The 24,505-nt window shown below is 22.9% G+C and overlaps 5 protein-coding genes across 9 annotated transcripts in view; 3 read left to right on the forward strand and 2 right to left on the reverse strand.

Moving 5' to 3' along the window:
* Window positions 1-47: 47 nt before the first annotated feature.
* Window positions 48-4,009, forward strand: LOC122506044. Its single transcript, XM_043618015.1, has 6 exons — window positions 48-269; window positions 1,506-1,658; window positions 1,800-1,886; window positions 2,397-2,589; window positions 3,534-3,826; window positions 3,989-4,009. The coding sequence occupies exons 1-6, from the start codon at window positions 48-50 to the stop codon at window positions 4,007-4,009; spliced, it is 969 nt and encodes a 322-aa protein (XP_043473950.1).
* A 916-nt stretch (window positions 4,010-4,925) lies between these two features.
* Window positions 4,926-6,292, forward strand: LOC122506002. The gene is made up of 3 exons (XM_043617951.1): window positions 4,926-5,097; window positions 5,456-5,758; window positions 6,192-6,292. Exons 1-3 carry the CDS (start codon window positions 4,963-4,965, stop codon window positions 6,246-6,248), a joined length of 495 nt encoding a protein of 164 aa, XP_043473886.1. The 5' UTR covers window positions 4,926-4,962; the 3' UTR covers window positions 6,249-6,292.
* Window positions 6,293-6,487: 195 nt separating this feature from the next.
* Window positions 6,488-10,839, reverse strand: LOC122506045 (calponin homology domain-containing protein DDB_G0272472-like). Its single transcript, XM_043618016.1, has 9 exons — window positions 10,717-10,839; window positions 10,193-10,366; window positions 9,453-9,647; window positions 8,779-8,963; window positions 8,537-8,657; window positions 7,922-8,129; window positions 7,297-7,625; window positions 6,995-7,167; window positions 6,488-6,506 (listed from the first exon to the last, which is right to left on the reverse strand). The coding sequence occupies exons 1-9, from the start codon at window positions 10,759-10,761 to the stop codon at window positions 6,488-6,490; spliced, it is 1,449 nt and encodes a 482-aa protein (XP_043473951.1). The 5' UTR covers window positions 10,762-10,839.
* A 673-nt stretch (window positions 10,840-11,512) lies between these two features.
* Window positions 11,513-24,505, forward strand: part of LOC122506050 (tubulin polyglutamylase TTLL4-like) — a 369,559-nt gene continuing 356,566 nt past the window's right edge. Inside the window, exons 1-2 of one of the 5 annotated variants that reach the window (XM_043618022.1) lie at window positions 11,513-11,584; window positions 13,663-13,740. The gene's annotated coding sequence lies outside the window, so the exon portion shown is untranslated. The other 4 variants (XM_043618023.1, XM_043618026.1, XM_043618025.1 and 1 more) reach the window with 4 other exon arrangements.
* On the reverse strand, window positions 14,323-16,225 carry LOC122506055 (enhancer of split mgamma protein-like). The gene is made up of 2 exons (XM_043618033.1): window positions 15,950-16,225; window positions 14,323-15,690 (listed from the first exon to the last, which is right to left on the reverse strand). Exons 1-2 carry the CDS (start codon window positions 16,022-16,024, stop codon window positions 15,127-15,129), a joined length of 639 nt encoding a protein of 212 aa, XP_043473968.1. The 5' UTR covers window positions 16,025-16,225; the 3' UTR covers window positions 14,323-15,126.

Below are 24,505 nucleotides of genomic sequence, written 5' to 3' on the forward strand. Positions count from 1 at the left end.
TTTTTTTATACCCTCGAAAAAATTCATAGTTGCTCAAATATAAAAATATGTTTTGGTCATCTTTAGAGGATTATAATTCAACTTCGAGTAGTAATAGCAGTGATTCAGAAGAATTCCTTGATTCTGTTGACACGCGCGAGGAATATGAAGTATCCTTTAAAAATTCATTGCAGAAAAATGAGGAATCATCTGATACTGAGAAAAGGTTGCTTTCACAGGAATCGAAAATACTTTGTCGTGCAGAGACAAATTCCCATCCTTTTATTCAAGTATTTATAATTATTTGAAAGAAAAAACGATTAAAATTAATAGCAGAAAAGAAAGAAAAGTTTTAATTATATTTACCTTTATTAACACTAATTAACTAATAGACCAATTAATCAGTGTTAATTAAGAACTACAAACAAATTAATTAATGTCAATAAATAAAAATTCCTTTCTCGCTGTTATATTGTTAGTCTATTAATTAATTTAAGGTTAATTATTACCTATAATTAATTATTTAATTAATTAGTCTAAATAATTAATTAATTAGTCTTAATTACTAACTATTTAATGTTAATGTTAATTAATATTTATTAATTTAATGTTAATTAATAAAAATTCTTTTTTTGCTTCTTTATTCATGAATTGCATTAATTAACATTAATCAATTAATTGATTAATTAATTAGTGTTGGTTAATATAACTACTTATTAATTAATTAATGTTATCAAATAACTTAATTTTGTTATTATTATCATTAGTTTTATTTATTTATTTTTTTTTTGATGATTTATTATTAATAATTTAAATTAATAATAATTTTTCCCAAAGGAACCATTGTCGGAAAAAATTTCTCTGCAATGCTTAAATTCAGACGATCGTCTAAAAACATTGTTGATAAAAAAAGACGAGTATATAATAAATTTAAAAAAATTATTATGCTGCCAACGAGAGCAATTATATTTCTTTTTGAAAATGTCAATCAAGGAAGATATGCTAACGTCATTCAAGAATACAGTAAGAATTTTTGGATAATTTTAACACCAAAAAAATTTTTTTTATTTATAGCTAATTTATTATTTTATTAATTTGTTTAAATTTCTTTTCTAAATTTTTATAAAAAATTTTTTTTTGAATTTCTATTAATTTTTATTAACGTTTCTTTTGTTAATATATTTACTTTTGAATATAAATACAGTTAACTCTCGATAATTAAATTGTCGATAAATTGAATTTTTCGCATTAAATTGAAGGAGTTCCTGTAAATAATTTTGGTTTTTAAAAAAATTGTAATATAAATAAAATCCTCGATAATTTAAATTTTTTTTCATGTCCCTTGAAAATCATTATTTAACGAGAGTAGACTATTTAATATTGTATTTATAATAATTTCTTTTCTAAATTACAATTTCTTTTTTAAATTGTAATTTCTTTTCTAAATTTTTACTTCTTTTTTAAATTTTTACTTTTTTTCTAAAAAATTTTTACTTCTTTTTAAATTATAATTTTAATTTTACAAGTGTCAAGAAACGGATTCGTTTTACGATAACGAAAGTCTCTCAATGGCTCTGGATAGATTTAAACAAAAGAATCATTTTCCATCAGAACAGACTCTAATGCGAGAGGATATATTAAAAACTCTTACGAGATTAGAGAGATTAATTAAACAGCAAGTAGAGTGCCAATTTTGATAATTATTCAATTAATTAATCATTAATTTTATTGCTTATATAAAAAATAATTTTAATATGAAAATTCACATAATAATAAATTAAAAGCTGAAAAAAATGAAAATAAAATTTTCTCTTATTTAGGAAAAAATGTTATCAACAATGGAATGTGATTTGATTTGCGGTAAAGGAAATACTTCTGCCATTGATCTTTACCAGTATAAGATTCATGTATATTTTTTAATTAAAATAAAAATATAAATTTATTTTCCCATTTATATTATAATTAATAGAATTTTGGATAATTTTGAAAAAAATATTTGTTTTACTTAAAATTGATATTAATATTACAATTGAATAACAATTTTTTACTAATAATTTAGTAATAGTTTTGCAATTAAATCCAAAATAGTAATTTTCAATTAAATATTAAATAATAATTTTCAATTAAATATTAAATAATAATTTTCAATTAAATATTAAATAATAATTTTCAATTAAATCTTAAATAATAATTTGCAATTATATTAATGAAATATTAAATAATACACTAAAAAATATTTGATTCAAATCAACGATTACTTGTCTATTATCAAATAAATATTTTATTGAATCAAATAATTTTGATTTCATTTTATAATTATTTTATTATTTATTATTGTTATTAATATTAAAAATTACAATTAAATAATAAAGACACTGGTATTGAAAAAAAAATTTCTGCTGATACAAATTTTTCAGGAAACTTATGAGAATAGATTATTGCAAGGAACGCAACAATTGTTTCAAAGTTTAGAATCCCTTCGAATTCAATTAAAGCGAATTGGATTAATTGAAGATGAACGAATTCATTTGATTGAACGTGTTTATTCATTGCCGTCAAGTCAACGACAATTGTATGGACATTTAATAATGTTAGAGAAAGAAAAATTACGTTTAAATGAAGATATTGAAAAATTGAGAGAAAAGAGAAAAAGTTTGAGAGGAACCACCGAATTTTTACAAGACACTGTTACGACCAAGGTTCTTTCTATTACAGAATAAATTATTTAATTATTATAAAAAAAAGAATTAATATTAATTAATTAAATAAATTAAAGAATTAATTATAGTTTCAATTTTGCAATTAAATAAAAATTGAAATGTTAAATAAATAAAATAAATTTTCCAATTGAATAAATATTTATTTACTCAGCTGGAAAATTTATTTTATTTATTATAAAAAAAACGTTAATGAAATTTGCAATTAAATAAATATTTATTTATTCAATTGGAAAATTTATTGCATTTATATTAAAAAAAGGTAGAAATAAATTTTTTTTTCAAATGAACAATAAATTTAATTTTTGCAATTCTTTTGGCACTGTTCCTCCAGATTGCAGAATTTGACTTAAATAGAATAAAACCCGGTTTAGAGACGCATGTGAAAATAATGGAATTAGTTGAAAAGGGAGAATTATCACTAATCACTATGACAAAGGATGAAAAAAATCGTTTTAAAAATGAATATTCTCAACTCTGTGCAGAAAATACAGGTTTAAAAAATAATTTTCTTCTTTACAAAATATTTAAAAAATTTAAAAAAAAATTTCAAAAAAAAAACTTTAAATATATTTCAAAAATCATTTCAAAAATCAAAAATAAGTAAATAAATAATAAAGATTTTAATTGAAGATAAAAATGATTATTCGCAATTTTCTTTTTTCAAAAAAAGGAAATTTTGAATTAAAAATCTTTTTCTTGTTAAAAAATTTCATTGTTTTTTTTTTTTTTTTTTTTTTTTGGAAAAGTAATTTTACAAAATATAAAAAATAAGAAAATTAAATTAATATCAAAAGTTTGAAGTAAATACAAAATAGAAAAAAAAAATATTTATAGAATTGACGCAAAAATTGCAAGATTACGATAAAATGATAATCGAGAGGGAGGATTTAAAAAAACAGGTGAATGTCCTTGTAGAAAATTGTCTACAAATGGAACGTGAATTGAGGAATTTACGACGAAATAATAAAACCGAGGAATTATTGAATGAATTAAATGAAACATCGACACACAAGGATCAATTGCGAATGCAACTCGATAAAATTGTCAAAGACGGTCCAAAAGTATTGAGAGTTTGCGGTGAATCGATAACAAAAATTGTCGAAGAACGTGATCAACTCAGACTGAAGGTTTTTTTTTCGATATTAAAAAAAATCGTTCAAAAAAAAAAAATTTGCAAATCTTTTTTTTATTATTTTTTTATCTGATCCAAAAAAGAATACAATTTTGTTTTATTATTTTTTCATTCGAACCAAAGGAATGCAATTTTTTATTGTTTCTCTTAATTAAAGCAAAGAAACACAATTTTATAAATTTTTTTTTATTTTTTTTTTCTTCCTTTTTTTATTTGAACCAAAAAATTTCAATTTATTCGAATAAAAAAATTCTTTTTCTTTCTTTTTAATTTGAACCAAAAATTTTTATTTTTTTTTTTTATTCCCAACTAAAGAATGCAATTATAATTTATTATTTTTTTTATTTGAACCAAAAAAATGCAATTTTTTTTTATTCGAATAAAAAAAATCAATTTTTTTTTTCTTTTTTTTTTATTCGAACCAAAAAAATTCAATTTCTAATTATTATATTTTTTATTTGAACCAAAAGAATGCAATTTTAATTTATTTTTTTTCGAATCAAAAGAATGCAATTTTTATTATTTTTTTATTGCAATAAACAAAATTCAATTCTTTTTCTTATTTTTTTATTCGAAACAAAAGAAAATCAATTTTTTTGGTATTTTTTTTTTTTGAGTTCAAATAAAAAAAAATACCAAAAATTGAATTTCTTTTGTTCGAATAAAAAAAAGTAATGAAAAGAATTACATTTTTCTTAGTTCGATTAAAAAAATAATAAAACAAAATTGCATTTTTTAGTTCGATTAAAAAAATATTTTAAAAAATTACATTTTTTTAGTTCGAATAAAAAAATAAGAACAAGAATTGAATTTTTTTTGGTTCAAATAAAAAAATACTTCATTTAAAATTATTATTTCTTTTATCATTATTAAAATTAAAAAAACAATTTTCCCTTTTTGTATAGTTTTTAATTTTCTTTTTTTTTAAATAAATTTTCTTTTTCCATTCCAATTATTTATTTTTTTATTATTTTCGTTTTATAAAAATGGTTACAGCTAACTGAGTATCTTTCAATGGAGGAAGATATAAAACTTTTGAAATTGAGAGCCGCTCAGGCGGACGTTGATCGCAAGGAAGTAGAAAAATTGAAAGCAATTGTGTCTGAATTGGAAGAAATAAAAATATCCTATATGGCGTTCGTCGATAAAAATGGTCATAATCTTGATTTAGTGTGTCCAACGGATCGTGAGAAATATCGAAATATGTGTAAAGAATTAAATTATTTAAAGCAAGTGGAAATTCAAAATGAACGAATCAATGCGGATGTGAATATTTTTCCACCTTATTTTTCATAAATATAATATTTATAATTTCAAATGAATATTTAATTTTCAAAATTTGTACAATATGCAATTTTTGTAATTTTCCTTCATACGCAAAAATTGCATTTATTTATATTAAATTAAACAATTTGAAAAATTTCATTCATAAAAATTAAAATTTTCTTTATCAAAAACTGATGTAAAAATTTATTTTTTAAAAGAAGTAATTTGTTTTATTAAAGAAAATAATTTGCTTATTAAAAGAAATAATTTGTTTATTAAAATAAATAAATAAATAAAATTTTCTAAGAAAAGAATTTGATGAAAATAATGAAAATTGAATTTTCCATTGTCCTTGTAGAATTTAAAGTATCGACAGACAATGGAGAAACAAGAGACAGAAATTAAGGAATTGCTCGATATTGTCGACAAATTGGTCTTAAATTTAAAAATAGATAAAGGAAAGAAAGAAATTCCTGTGGAAGGTTTGCCGGAGGGTCCGGATGCTAAGACCTTTCTATCGCAAGATGATAAAAATAAAATCGAAAAAATAAGAGATAGAATTCTCAGTGAGACGCAAAAAACGACAAAAACAAAAATTCAAGTCATAAGAAAATTTAATCGAACTCCAGGTGGATTCAATCTAATATTAAATATTTTCAAAGTACGTTCATTACAATTAAAACTTTTTAAATTTTAATTAATCTTTATTTACAAACGAAAAGAAAAATAACAATTTTCTTTAAAATTTTCTGCAAAAAAAATATAAATAATTAAAAAAGAAACAAATTTTATAGAAAAATTAAATAATATTAAAATGATATAATTTGATATAATCAATTTGATTAATTATTAAAAATTAAATAAACAAATGAAACTATTTTTAATAATTTACTAATACAATTAAATTTTTAAATTTAAAATTAAATTTACAAAATTTACAATTAAATTAACAATTAAAAAGATGAAAAATTTTCATTGTTAAAAATTAAATAAACAAACGAAATAATTTAATTTACAATGAAATAAATAAAGTTTCAAAAGTAATTTACAATTAAAAAGATATAAAAAATTAATTCAAGTAAATTTTTTTGCAGTATTTTCTAAAACTTGGACTCCTGTTACGCAGAGGTAAATCTTCCAGTGGGAAATGAAATTTTTTGTCAAAAAAAATGTATTTAAAATTTTTGAACACTACTGTAAATAAAATATGTCAATAATTTTTTTTTCTTCAAAATTTGTATTTTTCTTTTAATATTTTTTAATCACACAGGAGAATTTTTCGATTCTGAAATCAATTTTTTACAAAATGTTTGATGGTTTTGTTGAATATTTTTATTCTTCTCATAGAATTTATTTTCTTCTGCTGGTGGTAAAATTCGAGATTTTGGTCTCACTTCGTTTTTAAATTGCTGTACAGAGAAATCAATTAATTTAATAATTTTTTACTTCATCCTTTTAATTAATTTATTAATTTTCTAATTCGTCCTTTTAATTAAGATTTACGTTTTAATTAATTTAATAATTTTTTAATTCGCACTTTGAAAGTAAAAAATACTTCTTAATTAAATTTATAATTTTTTAATTAATTTTTTCGTTTCATAATTTTTAAAAATTCATTTTTGTAATAAAAAATTACTTTTTATATAAATTTTTGTAATTAAAAATTACTTTCTAATAAATTTTTGAATTAAAAGTTCATTTTTATTCGTCTTAGTTAAATCATTTTTTGAATTTTAAATTTATTTATTCATTTAAATAAATATTTATAAATATTTATTGTGCAATAAATAAAAAAATTAATTTTAAAACAAAAATAAAAATGGTTCCTATTTATTTTTAATAAATTTAATTATAATTAATTATATTATTTAAAAAATTAATTACGCAGAAAAAATACTTTACCTGAAGAACTTTAACAATAGGATAAAGTGGTCTGACACCTTCTGATTCTTTAAGAACTTCCTCACCATAGGAAAGAATTTTTTCGTTTGTTTTCTCAATTATTTCCTTCGTCACATCATTTTTATCATCTAATTCTTTTATACGTTTCTGTTCAGCTTCTTTCTGCGCCTAAAATTTTTTAATTTGAAAAACTTTCATTTTATTTCTCAGAAAAGAAAATTTATTATTATTAAGTGTCATTTTTTAAATTATTTATAATAATAGAAGCTAAATAGTTAAATAAATAAATTTGATTACAATTTGCCTGCGAAGTGTGTTGGCAATTTTTTCTTTCTTCAATTTTTCCCTCTTGTAATCCTGAATTTTAATATCCTTGTTGAATTTATCCCTCTCAAGTCTCTGTTTTATTTCCCATACTTTAAATTGTTCCTCTTCTTTTTTCTGATTTTCCACTAAAACAGCGAGTTCCTGTCGATATTTTTCCATTTCCATTCGTAATTTTTCCTCATATCGTTTGCGTATTATTTTTTTCTCCTCATCCTCGGCATTCTTTTTCTCTAACGCCTTTTTCAATATCGTCTCTTCCTCCTTGTCACGTGACTTTGCAATAACTGCACATTTTTTTGCTGTAAATAAAAAATAAGAAAAAAATTTTTTTTTCTTTGAAAAACTAAGACAGTAATATAATTTTTTTTATTTTTAATTCGTAATTTTCTTTATTATTTTTTTTTTTCAAAATTATAGAAAAGTTATGATTATAATAAAAAATCAACAACAAATTTTTATATTGGGAAAATATTTTTTTGTTTTTTGATTTGGATTTTTCGTTGTTAATTTTTTTTTTTTTACAGTAATTATAGAAAAATTATAATTGTAAAAAATAATTAATAGAATTAAATTTTTTACTAATGAGTATTTTTACCTAAATATTCTGAACGACGAATTCTGTCTTCTTTTTCCCTTTTTATTTGATCATCTAATTTCGCTTCTATTTGTCGTTTTCCTTTATTATAAACAGCCATTGCTTGTTCCTCGAATTCCTGATCGCGCTTAACTTTTAGTTCATGTTTTCGTTTGTCCTCGAGGGCTTTTAGAAATTGTTCACGTAATTGTTTTTTCTTCTTTTCTGACTGGAAATTGAATTTTGTTGTTTAAAATTTCGTCGAATTTTCTTGTCGTTCGATATTAAACTAATTTCTATTTCGGCAAAAAAATATAGAAATAAACAATAAGTAGATAAATAAAAAAATTTATCGAAAACTAATATTTAAAAGAATATACAATAATAATTATACCAATAATAATATTATTGATAATTTAATAATAATATATTAATAGTAATAATAATAATAATAATAATAATAATAATAATAATAATAATAATAATAATAATAATAATAATAATAATAATAATAATAATTTTTAATACAGTCCAAATTGCAACAAAAACCATAAAAAAAAATTTATTTTTATAAATTAATAATAAAAAAAAATTCGAAAAATTTCGTAGCGCATTAGAAATAAAATAAAAATCTACTTCTTCAGTTTCCAATTTTTTTTCCATTTCAATTTTTTTTGTAATATTTGTTAATTCCTGTTTTGCCGTTTCTTTTTGCAATACCTCTTTTTTTCTTGAGATACATTCATTTCTATAAATTCTGCAAAAATAAATTTAATTAAATTACTGCGAATATTTGCAAATTTTGTTTTCAATTTTACTATTATTATTTATTTTTCCATTCCTTTTCTTTTTTAAATAAAGCAAAAAAAAAATCGTACTGCTTTTTTAGTTCACTTGCATAGATTTTATTTTTCAATATCATTTCTTCGGCTCTTTTTCTCTCTTCTTCTTCGTGTTTTTTAATTTCCTGTTTGAAGTTTTCAGAGGATTCATTTTCTTGTTCCTTCTCAAGGTGCTTCAAATTTCTTTGAAATTGAAGCTGTGCATCTAATTCCCTTAGACACTGGAAATAAAATTATTTCTAAAAATAATAATACTGATAATAATAATAATAATAATAATAATAATAATAATAATAATAATAATAAAAATAATGAAAATAAAATTAATAATAATGTAATGATTATAATATTAATAAAAGCAATAAAAGTAACAAAAAGAATAAAAATAATAATACAAAAAAGAAAAATAATAATAACAATAATAATCATAATCATAATCTCAATAATGGAGGTAAAATAAATAAATAAATAATAAAGTTAATAATTATTATTTTTATATATTATACATTAAAATAATAGATTTAATTTTCTGAGACACTGGAAATTATTATTAATAATAAAAACAGTAAATAAAAAAATTTTATCATTATTAAAAAAAATTTAATCTAAATAAATAATAATTGTAACGAATTTTTTTAATTATCATTAAAAATAATTGAAAAAGTTGAAAAGTGATTAATAGAATTTTTATATCTCTCTATAATAATCACCTCGGACGTGAGAAGTGCTCTGTTAATAAGTCTACACTGAGGTTTCGTGTAAAGCAATAATTTTCTAGCTTCTTCAATAACTTCTGCATGTTCTGCCGCTTTTTTTGCTGCCATTTCCTCCATAAACTGAATATTATCAGCTTCCTCTTTTTTAGTTTTAGCTAATAATTCTTCTTCTTTTTTTCTATTTATATTCTGAAATTATATACGTTTTCTTTCATTTTTATTTCTTAAAAAATAAATAAATAAAAAAGAAATTTGCAGCATAAATATATTATTAATAATACTAATTTTAATTTATTTAATTAATTTTTCGAATAAATCAATTTCTATAAGAAAAATAGTTTTAAAAAATAATATATGAAAATTGTTAATTATTTATTCAATTCAATTACAATTTAAATTTTATTTAGTTATTAGATTATTTATAAAAATAATTATTATGAGTTAAGTTATTTAAATTTGGTTATTTAATGATTATTTTAATTTATCCAGAAATAGGAATTTTTATATATTTTATTCAATTAATTAATTAATTAATTTTTTTTTATTCATTGAATTTATTTATTTCAAATCCAATTTTAATTAATTAATCAATTAATTAGAATTTTAATACTTATATATTATTATATTATATTTCATTAATATTATGATTTTAATTAAAAAATACAATTCAAAATTTCTGTAATTAAAGATTGTTTTTTTAATTATTTTAATTACAAAAAAATATTTTATATTACCTCAATTGTATTGTCCCAAGTTTTTGACATTTCATAAGTGGCTTTTTTAATTTCCTCCAATCTTTTTACTTCTTTATCAGCAAGAATGGCCATTCTGTGCTTTTCAGTTGTATAATCCACAAAATGATCGTACGCTTTTTTTGAGGCAATTAATGCCAAAGGTCTGTCGTAAATCTGTCTCAAAAAAAATTGCCATTAATAATTTTAATTAATAATTAATTTTTTTTATCGTATGTTTTTATTATTATTATTATTTTTAATAATAAAGTTGAAATTATCGATTATTTTTAATATTAAATTATTATTTGTTGAATAATTAAAATTTAATTAACTAATAGAAATTATTAAATAATTCATAAATTATTTATATTTAATATTTATTATTTATTTTTTATATTAATATTAATTTTAATGGTAATTTACAAATTAATTTTAATGATTTTTCTATTTTTTTATTTATTTATTTAATTATTAAAAATATTGTTAATTTAATAAAATAGACACTAATTATTACAATTACATACCCGATTTAATTCTTCTCCCGATTTTGTGTAAAAAGTAGAAAACATTTTCACTTTTGTAATTAAAAGTAATTAATTAGAAATAATAAATATATAATTAAAATAATAGAGAATTTATTATTATTTTAAAAATAATATTGAAAAATATTTTTGACACTTGTAAATCTATTGATATTGACATTTAACGTGACAATACAATCACTTTGCAATTTTTTTTCTTTACAGAAATAACGGTTGACATGACAACCTAATAAACAAAATTAATTCATAATTTAATCAATACACAATATTTAATCGATAAATATTTAATTATTAATATGTAATATTTAATTTGTTTTCTACTACACAAGAACTAATTTACTATTTATTAATTTATTATTATTAATTTATAATATTTTTTGTTAATTAAAACTTATTTAAGTTACTGAAATAATTTTTTCTTTCTGTACCAAATTAATTTTTTTTTTTTGAATTTTTAAATTCAAACGTAAATAGAGTAAATTGTCGAGGTAGTTGCTGGAATTACAGACAGATAGCGGTAGAGTGGCGAAAAATCAATAAAGTTCAAATTTAAAAAAAGAATAGAATTTTATTTAATAGATAAATAGGTAGAATAAATAAACCAATGAAATTTGTTAATTCGGATAAAATTATATTTGTTTTATATTTATATTTCATTTAAATTTTCCAATAGTATTTTTCGTTTATTAATTAAATTTTGAATCAATATTGAAAAGCGCGGGAAGTAGTTGGAAATGTTACCGACCGAACTTGAGAAATTTAGTTCCGAATTTGTCCGCAATATGGACGCGGCATAAGTGAGCACCTGTCGTGACATGTGTTACAGCTGATTGGCGGTTTTGTTGGAAAAGTGAGTTAAAACGTTTTTTAAACTAAATTTTCCCATTGTTAGTGTTAATTTCCACTTTCTAGAGTATCGCCTAGTGTTTTTCTATAAATTAAACATATTTTACTGCAAAAATTCTGACCAAATTTTCATTCTATTATCGTATATGCATTTCATTTACGCAACACGTGTTGCCGCACGAGTGAACGAGTCTAATGATTTTTAGATCGTTGATTAAACTTTTTCGATTAGTAACTATTTTCTACTTAGTTTTTTGAGATTAGCAACTTTTTTTTTTAAATATGTATATTTTATATGTGCAACAAGTTGGAGAGAAATTTTCATCAGTGTGATTGACATAATTCGCGAGGTAATGTACAGTTGCAAATTTTGGTTTGTTATTCACCCTGTGTTTGTTTTTTTTGGGGTAAATTTTTATTTCTTTTCGAAGTAATATCTGTCAATTGTGTCATATTATTATTTTAGTTATTAATTTGTCATTTGTTAATAATAAATTGTTAATAGTTCGTAAAAATATGATTTTTTGGGAAAATTTCCCCCTCCATGTATTCTAACGGTTTTTCCTCTCAATTTCGGGTCATTCACCCCCGCAGGTAAATTGCGCCCTTTTTGTCTGTCTTGTTTGTCAACATCGGCAAATACTGTCGTATTTTAAAAAATTAGAAACTGTTTGCAAATTAGAAATATATTGTTTTGATTCTATTTTTTTATAAAGTTCAATTTCGGTATAAATAATAGAATCGTTAAATGTAGAAGTGGATGGAGAGTAATAAAATAAAATCGACAATTTTTGTGACAAGTCGAAATTTGCAAATTTGAGGTTAGGTTGCTTTTTTATATTTTTGTCTTGAATTTTTTATTTCTTTTTCTTAATAATTACTTCGATTACAATCAAGTTTTTGAAATAAAACAATTTTTGCAAACTACAGAATTTAGTTAGCAGATTATGTATTAATAATTAGTGTATCCATTAATAATAAGTGATTAAAAGTGTATAATTATCAGTAATGTTAATTACTGTTTACTCTTTATTTATCTTCGTTCATAGTGTTAGTTATGTGAATCTAATTACTGCTAATGGACTGTAATTAGACACATTGCTAATTGTATCGCATTATTATAATTAATTATCAATAATTTATTTTTCTTTCGGATAAAAATAAAATCGATTAAAATCGATTTTTAGGTTAGGATTGATTGTTTTTATTTCGCAGTGTTTTTTTTCTCACCAGATTGATAAAATTAATTTCCAAAATTGTAAATATAATTATTGTTTATAATTAATTATTAATTAATTTTTTTATTAACTCGATTAACTCTTTTATAAACAAAACTTTTTTTTGATTTAGAAAAAAATCTTGCCAGACAATATTATTATTCAGCAATATAGTATGAAATATTTTTATTGCAAATTATTGAAATTAAAATTAATTTTTAATCAATTTACGAACGAAAATTGTCATTGTAATTTGGAAATTGATCTATTATTAACATTCCTTTGACCGTTGTCACCTATATTCATTGACAAATGAATTGGTGCCAACGGAATTACTTTTGTTAAAGGGTGATACAATTAACTGACACACCAGTTTAAAACTGTGATACAGTGTCAGTAAGTCAGATTTACCACTCGCTATTCGCAATTAATTAGAGTCGGGAAAATTTATTTATTTTCAAAATTAACCTCAATTATTTACTTTTTCGAATTTACTCTCTCGAATAACGTAGCCTCTATTTTTGATATTCTAAAATTCGTACTTCAATTTTAGTGTTGAAATCGTGAAGGGAAAATAAAAAATATTTCTATAAAGTTAGAAATATTTAATTTAGTTTATTTAATTCATTTAATTTATTTAATTAAATATTAACTAAATTTTATTTTATTTAAAATTTAGTTTGAATAAAAATAATATTTAATAGTTTGAATAAAAAATATTTCTATAAAGTTGGAAATATTTTTGTTTTCTTTAATTAATTAAATTTTTTAAATTAAATACTAACTAAATTTTATTTTATTTAAAATTTTATTTTGAATAAAATTGAAAATATTTTACTCTAACATTTTTTGTTTCTTTTTTTAGGTGTGAAATATCAAGTGCCAGGAAAGAAGTGATTGCGTGAAGCTGCAAAATTGGAGAGAAGACGACATTTGAACTCAAGTTAGTTTTTTTCATTACCATTTTTTTTTATCTGACTTCCTATTTATAATTCTATGAGTTTTAAATCAAGACAATGTTTTTCTTTGACTATTAAGTTGCCTAATTTTTTTTTCATTTTGATTAAAAAAGGTCGAAAAGTTATCGACTTCTGTATCTAAATTTCCCAACGATAACAAAAACAGGAATCTACAAGTTTAAATTTGTTTTTATTTTCGAAAAACAGTGTCACAACTGCTATACACTTGTGCGACTCTAAAAATATTAGAATTCATTTAACAGATTTGGATAATTTTTGCAAATTAATATTTTAATTTACTTATTTCAATTTTCGCAATTTATTTTTGGTAAACTTATCATTTTCGTAGTTTATTTTAGTAAAAATGATTATTTTTGTTATTTATTTTAGTAAAAATAATCTTTTTCGTTATTTATTTTAGTAAAAATTATTTTTTCAATTTTGAATTTTAAAAGAATTTTTAAATTAATTTTTTTAAAAGTTTTTTTAATTTTTTAAATTAAATTTTTATTAAATATAAATATTGTTTTTTTGGGAAAGGGTTTTTAGACAATTAAAGACATATATTCAAGTAATCTTTTTTTTTTTATTAAAAAATCTTGTACCATTTACTATGTACACTACAAGTAAATATCACAGGTACATGTTTCTCTATCACATGATCTTCTCTCGGTCCTATTTATAATATAAATATATTTTTTTTCTACAAAACATTGAAAGAAATTAATTTCTTCTTTTTAAACATTGAACAATAAATTCGTTGACCGGGAAGAGGATAACAATGTTTTTAGCATAAAATTTTGTCGTGCTTTTTAAAAATAATTTGTAATCCATTGCGCACAATATTACAAAAAAATAAAAATTCTTATGATTACAATAAAACTTGAAATGGAACGTATAAAAATGAGGCGCACGACAAATTTTTGCTCTATAAAAACGAGGAAAAAAAAATATAGTCTCGATAAATGTTTCTATATATGAAATAAACAATAGATAAAACCTAACTGTCGCGTAAATTAAAGCTTTATCCCACTTATTAAATGCGTGGACCGTGTTACACGTGTCGAGATCTGTTTTTAAATATACAAAATTAATATCTATATACTTTGCGATGAAAAGTTGATCATCGCTTTAGTGTCCTTGAGCAAAAAAAAAAAAACTTTTAAACACTAAGATCGCTTTTTTTTCTCCTATTCGATGACGATCTATTATAATTTTGATTTGAAATTCAACACAGTTACACTATTTCTCAAATCACAGATTTAAAATTGCCTCCAGGTTGGAATTCTTCTTCTAATCCCTTTTTATAGTTTCTTCTTTTGATTGCAATAAATCCCAAAATAAAAAAATATGGGAAAAAAAATTCTCTTCTACCAAGGTCGCCAAACTGGTTCGCTAGATTTTGCAACTCGAAGAAGACCCTGATGATGATGATGATGATGTGTTTGTGAGGAGGCAGATTCAACATCTGATCTTGCTGGTGATGGTTGACTTGAGGCTGGTGTCAAAGGCATTGAATACTCATCGGAACTGCTATCAGAAATTGATGTTGTTGTTTGAGGTGTGGCGACATGAATTGTTAATGGTCCGGTTTTATCCATTGAATTTAATTTATGTCCAAGGTGTGTCATCAATTTTGTTCCCAATGCAATATCAACGCCGGGCGTCGCTGCCAAGCAACGGCTCACTTCATTTGCACAATGTGTATAACCCGCACGAAAACGATCGGCATCAATCACTGGATTTGCTGATAATCTCTGTTGTCTCTGGAGTTTATGTAGATGACGAACTGTTAATTCGAGGATGTCGGCCTTCTCCAATTTTGCCACATTCTCACCATCGCCCGCCAATGCTGTCACCATTAAATCTTTCAATTCATCCAAGCAACGATTAATTCGCGCTCGTCGTTTTCTTTCCAACATTGGTTTCATCACCTGGAAAATAGCAAGAAAAAGGTACTTTTAGTTTTCATTCGAAAAATTTTTTTTTTAAAGTTTAAAATTAAATTTTCAATTTTGAAATGCAATTTAAATTCAAATTGTTTCGATTTCAAAAATTTGAATTTAAATTCAAATTCAGTTTAAATTCAAATTTTTGAAATTGAAACAGTTTGAATTTTTTTTTAAATTGAAAAAATGAGATTGAAATTGAAATGATTGAGAATTGAATTTGTTTTTAGGTAATGACACCTACCTTGCGGTATTGATATGTTCTCGAGATTGGTTGCTCCTGTCCGTCGACAATCATGATTTGCTCGTGCATTTGCATTGTTTTGCTGAATGTAAATCCAAAAGGAGGCACTTGAGTTGATGTGAAGGCACAATTACACAAATAACTCCGAAAAAGAAAACACTTTTTTTTTTTTAAATTGGAGAAATAGAGATTGGCTCGTGGCTCTAGTGACGAGTATTGGCTTTGAAAAAAACGTTCAACACTGTACGAGAGTCAGAGTGATTATGAATGCTGGCAGAGTGGAGCGTCGAGTTTATATAGGAAATGGGTAAGGGCGACGGTGGAGAGAGACGATGTGCTGAGGCCCAAAGTGGGGGATGGGCCTTCCGTGGGAACGTTCTGTTGAGCTTGGTTCCCAAGCAAGCACACCACCTGTAAGCGGCAGCTGCCAGACACGCGCCCACACCAAGCCATCGTCACCGATCCTCTGTCCTCGTTCACTTTGCACCCAAACCGATCGCCTTTACTTCGTTGATTACTCGCGGCCAAGCCACGAGTATTCTCTTCTTTCTAATCCTCTCTCTCTCTCTCTTTCTCTCTTACTCTTTTTCTCTCTCTCTCTCTTTTTTCTTTCTCTCTCACTCTCTTATTCCTTTACTTACTTACTCTTCCGTTCATCTTTTGCACTCGCGGAAGGGCGGATCGGTATTCTTGTTTCGCAGAAAAAAACCTGTATATATCTCTACTTGAAGACTCGTGCACGTTTTATCTATCGTTACCCCCGCGAGCGCTAAAATGGCCATTCGTGTTAATCGTCTTTCTCACTCTTGAAACTCTTTTATTCTTCTCTCTCTCTCTCTCTCTTTTTTTCTCTCTTAGATCGCCTTCTTGTTTTTGCTTCCACACTCTCTCTCTCTCACCCTTCTTATCGATTCTCGTTCTCGTTCTCTCCCTTGGAGCTCTCTCGGTTTAATTTCTACCTCTTTTTCTCTGAAGAAGCGTGCTGGGCACAAGTTAAGCTTCTCTCAATCGCGATCGCCCCCCCGGGGAAAAAGAGGGGGGCACACTTTAAATACTAGTATATGGACATTTTAGATACAGGAATTTTATTTTTTGTTTGAATTTGAATTATTTTTTGGAATTTGACTATTTCTTTTTTTTGTGGAAATGTTTCTGTTGAGAGGCAATTTTTATTAACTGGATTTTTGAATTGATTTTTTAACTGATGTTTGAACTGGTTTTTTAAAGTTAATTTTTTGACTTGATTTTTTAATTGATTTTTCAACTGTTTTTTTAATTGATTTTTAAACTGTTTTTTAAATTGATTTTTCTACTTTTTTAAACGATTTTTCCACTGATTTTTTAACTGACGTTTGAACTGCATTTTTTAAAGTAATTTTTCAACTGATTTATTAACTGATTTTTCAACTTTGTTTAAACTGATTTTTCCACTAATTTTTAAATTGATTTTTGAACTGATGTTTCAACTGATTTTCCAACTGATTTTTTAATTAATGTTTTAACTGATTTTTCAAATGATATTTCAACTGAATTTCAGATTCGAATAATTTTTCAATGAGAATTTTTATTTTGTTATATTATTTCCGAATTTTCATTAAATTTATTATCTTCTATCGAACCAAAGTATTTACTACAATTCTTATTTAATCTAAACGTTCAATATAGTTCTCTATACAGAATTTGTATTTAATTTTTTTTTAGTTTATCTCTGATTTTTGTCTAACCGAACATTAATTTACTTTTTAAAAATTTTTTTTTCTTGAATTTTTCTGTAATCAAATTTTTATTTATGTTTCTAAATATTTTTCACTTTATATATTTGTTTATGTTCCTTAAATGTTTCGAAAGTTCAAATTTACGACAAAAATTTTTTTTACTTTACTTTAATTTGTCTTTTTTGAAAAAAATGCCTCTAAATATACTTTAACCATCAAATGGAATGACGATTTTTTTCTGTTTCGTTAAAATTTAAATTTTGTTTGATAATTTCACTTGAGTGAAATTTTTACGAGGTTTTTTAGAAGTTTTTTTAGAAGAAAAAACATTTTTCTAAGCAAGTTTTCGAATATTTTTGCTTGGAAAATTTGTAGTAAATCTTTTTGATCAACTATTTTGAACAAAAAAAATTTTTTAAATATTGTTATAAACATTTCTGGGTGAATTTTCTTTTTTTATTGTTGATTATACATAAACGTTGAAAACTTCAAAGACGTGAACATACGTTTCATTTCGCTTAGTAAATTTTTGGAAACATTTACACAGAAAACAAATTTTGTCCATTTAAACGATCGGTACTTTAGAAAAATTGTTTATTAAACCCAATTTTATATTTATACAAATTTAGTTAAATTCAATTAATTTAATTTGAACTTTCGTTAAATAAAAAGTTTATAATCAATTTATTAAATAAAATAGCAGTAATGTAGTTTATTTAGAGTCAAATATTTAAAGTTAAATCAATAATTATTAATTATTGATTTAGAATTAAATTTTTAAAAACTGAAGTATTAATTTAAAATAAGAATTGTCTAAACTTACAAATTGATTTAAATCAAAATGGTAAAAAATTCCAAATTTATTTAAATAAAATTAAATAAAAACTGAGTTTAAATAAAATAATTGTCAAAAATTCCGAATTTATTTAAATTAAATTAAATAAAAACGAGGTTTAAATAAAAACTGTCGTTAAATAAAAATTGTCTAATTTTTAAAATTTTTTAAATAAAAACTATGTTTAAATAAAAATTTTTAATTAACAGTAAAAAATAATAATTAAAATAATAATTTTCTAAATTCCGAATCGTTTTAAATGTAAAGAGTCAAATAAAAAATAGAAAAATTCTTTTAAATAAAAATGGGAATGTGTTAAGTTAAAGCTTTTATTAAATGAAAATTCTGTTTAATGGAAATTTTTCATGAAATATAAATTCCGTTTTGTGTAAATATTTCTTCTAAGTATATAAATTCGTTTCTAATAATACAATATTCTGTAGAATAAATATTCTTTCTTACAGTCTGTTAACTACGGAAATTCCGCTTAATGTAAATTCGGTTAAATGGTATTTTATTTAATATTATAATTTTTAACACCAGTGCGATGTTATAGCAACGTTTATAATCAACAATTTAGAAGAAAAAATATATTTCTACTTAAATTTATAAAAGTTTTTGGTTTAAATTATATTTTTCATAGTTTTTTTTTAATCAATAATTTAAAAAAATTTGTTGAACAATTTTATTCTTTTTGGTTTGAATTTTGTTTCGTTCAATCGTTGATCATAAACGTTATTGTGGAACTTCACTGATGTTAATTTTTATTGCAAGAGATATTTTTCTATTTTTAAAAACTTTATTTTCGTAGAATATATTTTTGATACAAATTCAAGTTTTATTTTTTTTTCAAGTTTTAATCCAAGTTTCAATATAAATTAAAATTGAATATAAAATTTTTGTATAAAATATAATAATAAATATAATAATATGAAATATAATTTTGATATAAAATACATTTTTTGGTACGAAATATATTTTTAATAAAGTATATTTTTAATACGAAATATATTTTTAACAAAGTATATTTTTGATTCGAAATATATTTTTAATTTTTTAATCCTAATTAAAAATTATTAAATCATAATTTAAGGTTTTTTTTCTCTTGAAATCAATAAAATTTGGAGAATCATAAATTACGTAATAGTCGGATTGAGTTAGTCATGTGTTCGTGATTTTTGAGGTAATTTATCTCATTATGTTTGACTCCTTATTGCTAAACCGGCCAAAGGAGTTAATCACGCGCGAAGAGCTCTGCTCGTAAAATTCGTCTTGAACCGTATAAGTTTTGTTCTCTCTCTCTCTTTCTCTTTTACTTTTTCTCTCTGTCTCTCTGTTTTCGATAGTAATCGTTATATGAGAACGAATTTTCGAGGTATCCGGGCATGTTTTACATCCCTGTGCTCGCAGAGTGCGCACTTCGAGATACTAATTTCGGTGAAGCTGTATGGGAATTACATCTTTCAAGTTCTTCCTTCTTCTTTATCTCTCGATTCTTTTTTGTCTGTATCTTTCTTCCGCCACTTTCAATGACTACCATATACTCGTTTTTGATCCTCGTTCGATTCTCTCACAACTCTTCTTCTTCTCTTTCGTCTGTTATACCCAATCTACCTTCTTATATATACTTATTTTTCCTCGAGAGTGCTACGGACGCACTTAACCATCGTTCGCACCGAATAATTACGTTCGCCTTGTGTTCCTCGCGCCTTTTCTCTCTCCAAATGCTACCGTAATTTTACGACGACTCCTTTTCCTTATTTCTTTATTATTTTCTTTCTTTCTTTCATCTTTTTAGTGTAGATTTTTTCATCCGGGATAAAATGATTATTCGTTTCGTATTATTTTTTTATTAGTTTCGTTTCTTTTTTTATTCCTTTCATTTTTATAGGAAATTTATTTTTGAAATATTCTCAATAATAATTTTTTTTTTCAAAGCGTTAATTTAACGCTTTGGATAAATAACACTCTATTTATCTTGGCGACACATTAATTTCTCATATATACGGGTCGCAAAATTGATTGGAGAAAAATGTGTCTTTTTCTGGAAAATGGATATAACTTAATAATAATATATTCCGGTTTCCTTCTTTTTTTTTTTTTTGAAACACTCTCTCTCTCGAGACACGGAATAAAATTGTCCAAGTATTTATAATATTTAAATATAAAAGTTGTTTGCGACAAATAATGCTGGTATAATTATTGCTTATCATTTTCATTCAAGTTGAATGTTGGGAAAAATTTTCGTTTAATGTTTTTGTATTTTTATACATTCTGATTAATGTCTTCATTGCTTCAACGTATATTGATTTAAAATTAACTTATTAAACTTCATGTCAATTTATGAATTTAATTATAAGATGACACATTCTCAATTTTAATTTAAATCATTTTTATCTTTTCGAACTACTTTTTTTTTATCCTCTTTTGGGGCAGAAAAAAAAATTTCTTATCGGATTTGAGTTTTGATTTCTAAGCAGAGATTGTGGTTTATAAATATATTCCGTTTGAGTGAATAGAAAAAGGAAAAGAATTTTTTTTTCAGGGGGGTAAGACTAGTAGAAGTTTCCAATTAAAATTTTCAATTTCTATATAAGAGCGCGGGAACGTGATCGAGTGGCGCGTTAGGGAAAAATATGTGTGACGCCTGATATATCGTAGATCTAACAAAATGACCTGTCGATATCGTCGATCTGTGCCAATTAACGAACACACCTCCGTAAGTCGCCTTTTATTACACGTTATACCTCTTGCCGTCGAGTTTTAAAGTTTGAAAATAAATAATGCACGAGAGACAAAGTATATATGTGTCTATATATTTATATATTCGTTATGGACAGGTTTACAAGAAGCTCTCGAATTCCTTTTGTATATTATATACGAATGTTGTTTACGGTAGTGCTTATACAGTTGTAGATAATTTTTTTTTATTGAATTTAGAATTATAATAAAATAATTTTTATTCAATTTGAAAATGACAAAATACAGAAAATTAAAATGAATTTCTATATTTGAATTTATGATATATATTTAAGAAAATTCTGTTATTATTTACTAATAGAATTTCTATTCTTTAAAAGAATTTTTACAATTTATGCCAAACTGGGAATTTTTTCACCAAATTAGAAAAAGTATTTTTTTCTGGGTGAATTACATTATTTTGTTGACGAATTGTAGTTATTTTATTACTTAATGTTTACTAACTTATATTTAGAGAGTGTTTTTACAGTAAAAAAAATGAAATATTTAACTTTAAATAAAAAATAAAATAAAGAATAAAAAATAGAAAAAAATAAAAGAAAACAAAATAAAAGATTTAAAATAAAAAACAAATACAAATAAAAAATAGTATATACTCTTTTTTCATATCGGAAAATTCATACTTTGAATCGTTCGAATTGACTGAAAACTAAACTATATATTCACCACGGATTAGTGATTTCAGAGAGATTAATAGAGTAATTTAGTAAAGATAAAAAAAGAAACAAAAGATTGAGTAGAGATTGTAGGTGCTTTTTGGTGAAGAAAATCAATATCTATTATAATCTCCGTGACACACGTGATTCGTACATTGAATAGAGGTTCATTAAAACGATACAGTTGGAATATTAAACTGAATGGACACGTGTCTCTCTATCTTTCTTCCGAAAGTCACTTTTTGTACATTGCACGTGTCTTTTTAGGGGGTTTGTAATCTTTATAGAAATTTACCGCACTCTTACATTAAAGCATATATTTCATTGCAGTATAGAAACAGACCAAAATTATATAAAATTAAATTTGAAATTTTTTTTTTTAATTTTCCATGAAAAATAGAAAAAAAGAAGCAAAAGTTTGCCAACAATGTTTTATTAGTTTATTTTATTTTATATATGAAAATAAAAGACAAATAATAAACATTCGTTTTTACATACAAGTGTTTTTTTAAAATTAAGAATACTTTTTTAAAGCAATTTTTTTTTTTTTTTTGATAATTTAAATTTTAAATATTATTAAATGTGTCAAATTTTGTGTTTGCAATTATTTTTTTATTTTTATTTTAATTATGTAATAATAATTGAATTATCAACTTACGAGAGACACGTGCGCTGTTTATGTGTATGTGTTTGGTACTCTATACCTAGCTCTTTAAAGTTTATCTTTTATGTGACTTTACGTGACGTGAACGAGCGAGCCGAGTCGCAAAAATTAACACGTGCCGACGCGGATTTCTCGAAAATAATCGTAGGAAGAAGGATATGAGTCAAACTCAGGAAATTCAACTCTCGACTAGCGTGCTAAACGTAATAAATTTTTCCTCCATATATTCACCGCGCGGACTTGAGGCAAATGTCGAAAATTTTATTTGTTTTTAGAAAAAAGAAATAAGATTATTTCTCTTTTTTTTTTAAAAAGAAATAGTGAGATTAGGAATTTTTACTCATATGAGAAAATTATTATTATTTTATTATTATTATTATGTTTTCAAACGAATTAAGATTTTCAAAAATTTCAAATTCAAACCTTTGTGAAATTCAACAAATTATAAGAATATTATAAAAAGACATGCAGAAATCGATAACTTGGAGTCTTCAACTTGGAGTGATCGCTTTCTTCTTGTTTTATAATTTAAAAAAAAAATTAAATTGTACTTTTTCAAAAAAAAATTAATTCCACAGAATTTTTAGTTAAAGGTATGAATTCAATTTTTTTTATAAATAACAATTTTTCTTAGGATTTCAATTATTTTGATTATAATTTTAAATAAATTCCTCAAAAATGTAATTATTTCCAAAAAATTTTTGCTTGAATTCAATTATATTTCACAAATAATGAAATTTTTCGCTGAAATTCAATGATTTTCAAAATCTACTCAATAAAATTTCTTAAAAGAATTCAAAGAATTTTTTTAAGAAAATTTAAATTTTTTAAAATTTTTATTTAAAGAAAATGTAAATAAAATTTGTTGCTAGAATTGAATTATTTTCATAAATAATAAAATTCTTTACAGGATTTTAATTATTAAAAAAAATTTAATAAAATTTGTTGCAATAATTCATATATTTTCGTAAATAATCAAATTCTTCACAGGATTTCAATTATTTAAAGAAAATGTAATAAAAATTCACTGCAAGAATTCAATTTTATTCTCCTAAGTAATAAAATTCTTCACGGGAGTTCAATTATTTTTATTACAATTTTAAGTAAATTCTTCAAAAAATTTAATTATCTTTAAAAATTTTATTAAAATTCTTTGAAAGAATTCAATTATCAATTATCTTTAATAATTTTTGCAAAAGTTCCTTGAGAATTTTCAAATAAATTTGTTTACATTTCAATTGTATGAAATTTGGATTTTTAAATCGATTAAATCAATTTCTAAAAAGAATTTTATTAATCCTTTTTTTAAATAATTGAATTCTTTTGAAAAATTTTATTAAAATAGTATTTGAAAATCATTGAATTGAGGAAAATTTTGGTAAGTAATTTAAATTTTGTCAAGAATTTTATAAAAATTTAAAAAAATAATCGAATTTCGAAGAAGAATTTTCTTATTTTTGAAGATAATTAAAATTTTCACGAGAGAATTAAAAACAATTTTAAACATAATTTAATTCTTACGAAGAATGTCAAAAAAATTGTTGTTCTAATTTCAATTATTTTAAAAAATAAAATGCATTTTTCTAATTTCCATGATTTTCAATATCTACTATTTTAATAAAATTTCCCAAAAAGAATTCAATTATTTAAAAAAATTGTATGCAAACATTTAATTATTTTCATAAATAATAAAATTTTTTTAAGGAATTCAATTATTATTTTCAAAAAAAATAATTTAAAATTCCAGAAAATAATAATTGAATAAAAATGATGAAAATAATTTTGATGAAGTTACAGTAACAATATTCCTATAATATAAAATAATGATTTTATCTCTCGGTCATCTTTAATTATTAGAAAACATGAAGAAATAGATCACTCCGAGTCGAAGACTCGGAGCAATCGATATTTTCATGTTTTCTGACA

The sequence above is a fragment of the Leptopilina heterotoma genome, unplaced genomic scaffold (genome assembly GCF_015476425.1).
Source record: "Leptopilina heterotoma isolate Lh14 unplaced genomic scaffold, ASM1547642v1 Lhet_39, whole genome shotgun sequence".
Classification (NCBI taxonomy): domain Eukaryota; kingdom Metazoa; phylum Arthropoda; class Insecta; order Hymenoptera; family Figitidae; genus Leptopilina; species Leptopilina heterotoma.

Coding starts and splice junctions, on each gene's coding strand:
- LOC122506045 (XM_043618016.1), bottom strand. CDS start 10,761: ATGTTTTCTACTTTTTACACAAAATCGGGAGAAGAATTAAATCGG. Junction 9,648..10,192: donor CTTGGGACAATACAATTGAG/GTAATATAAAAT, acceptor ATATAATTTCAG/AATATAAATAGAAAAAAAGA. Junction 8,658..8,778: donor GCAAGTGAACTAAAAAAGCA/GTACGATTTTTT, acceptor TTATTTTTGCAG/AATTTATAGAAATGAATGTA.
- LOC122506044 (XM_043618015.1), top strand. CDS start 48: ATGTTTTGGTCATCTTTAGAGGATTATAATTCAACTTCGAGTAGTAAT. Junction 1,887..2,396: donor TTTACCAGTATAAGATTCAT/GTATATTTTTTA, acceptor CAAATTTTTCAG/GAAACTTATGAGAATAGATT. Junction 2,590..3,533: donor GTTAGAGAAAGAAAAATTAC/GTTTAAATGAAG, acceptor AAATATTTATAG/AATTGACGCAAAAATTGCAA.
- LOC122506055 (XM_043618033.1), bottom strand. CDS start 16,024: ATGCAAATGCACGAGCAAATCATGATTGTCGACGGACAGGAGCAACCA. Junction 15,691..15,949: donor GAACATATCAATACCGCAAG/GTAGGTGTCATT, acceptor GCTATTTTCCAG/GTGATGAAACCAATGTTGGA.
- LOC122506002 (XM_043617951.1), top strand. CDS start 4,963: ATGGCGTTCGTCGATAAAAATGGTCATAATCTTGATTTAGTGTGTCCA. Junction 5,098..5,455: donor ATGAACGAATCAATGCGGAT/GTGAATATTTTT, acceptor TTGTCCTTGTAG/AATTTAAAGTATCGACAGAC. Junction 5,759..6,191: donor TAATATTAAATATTTTCAAA/GTACGTTCATTA, acceptor ATTTTTTTGCAG/TATTTTCTAAAACTTGGACT.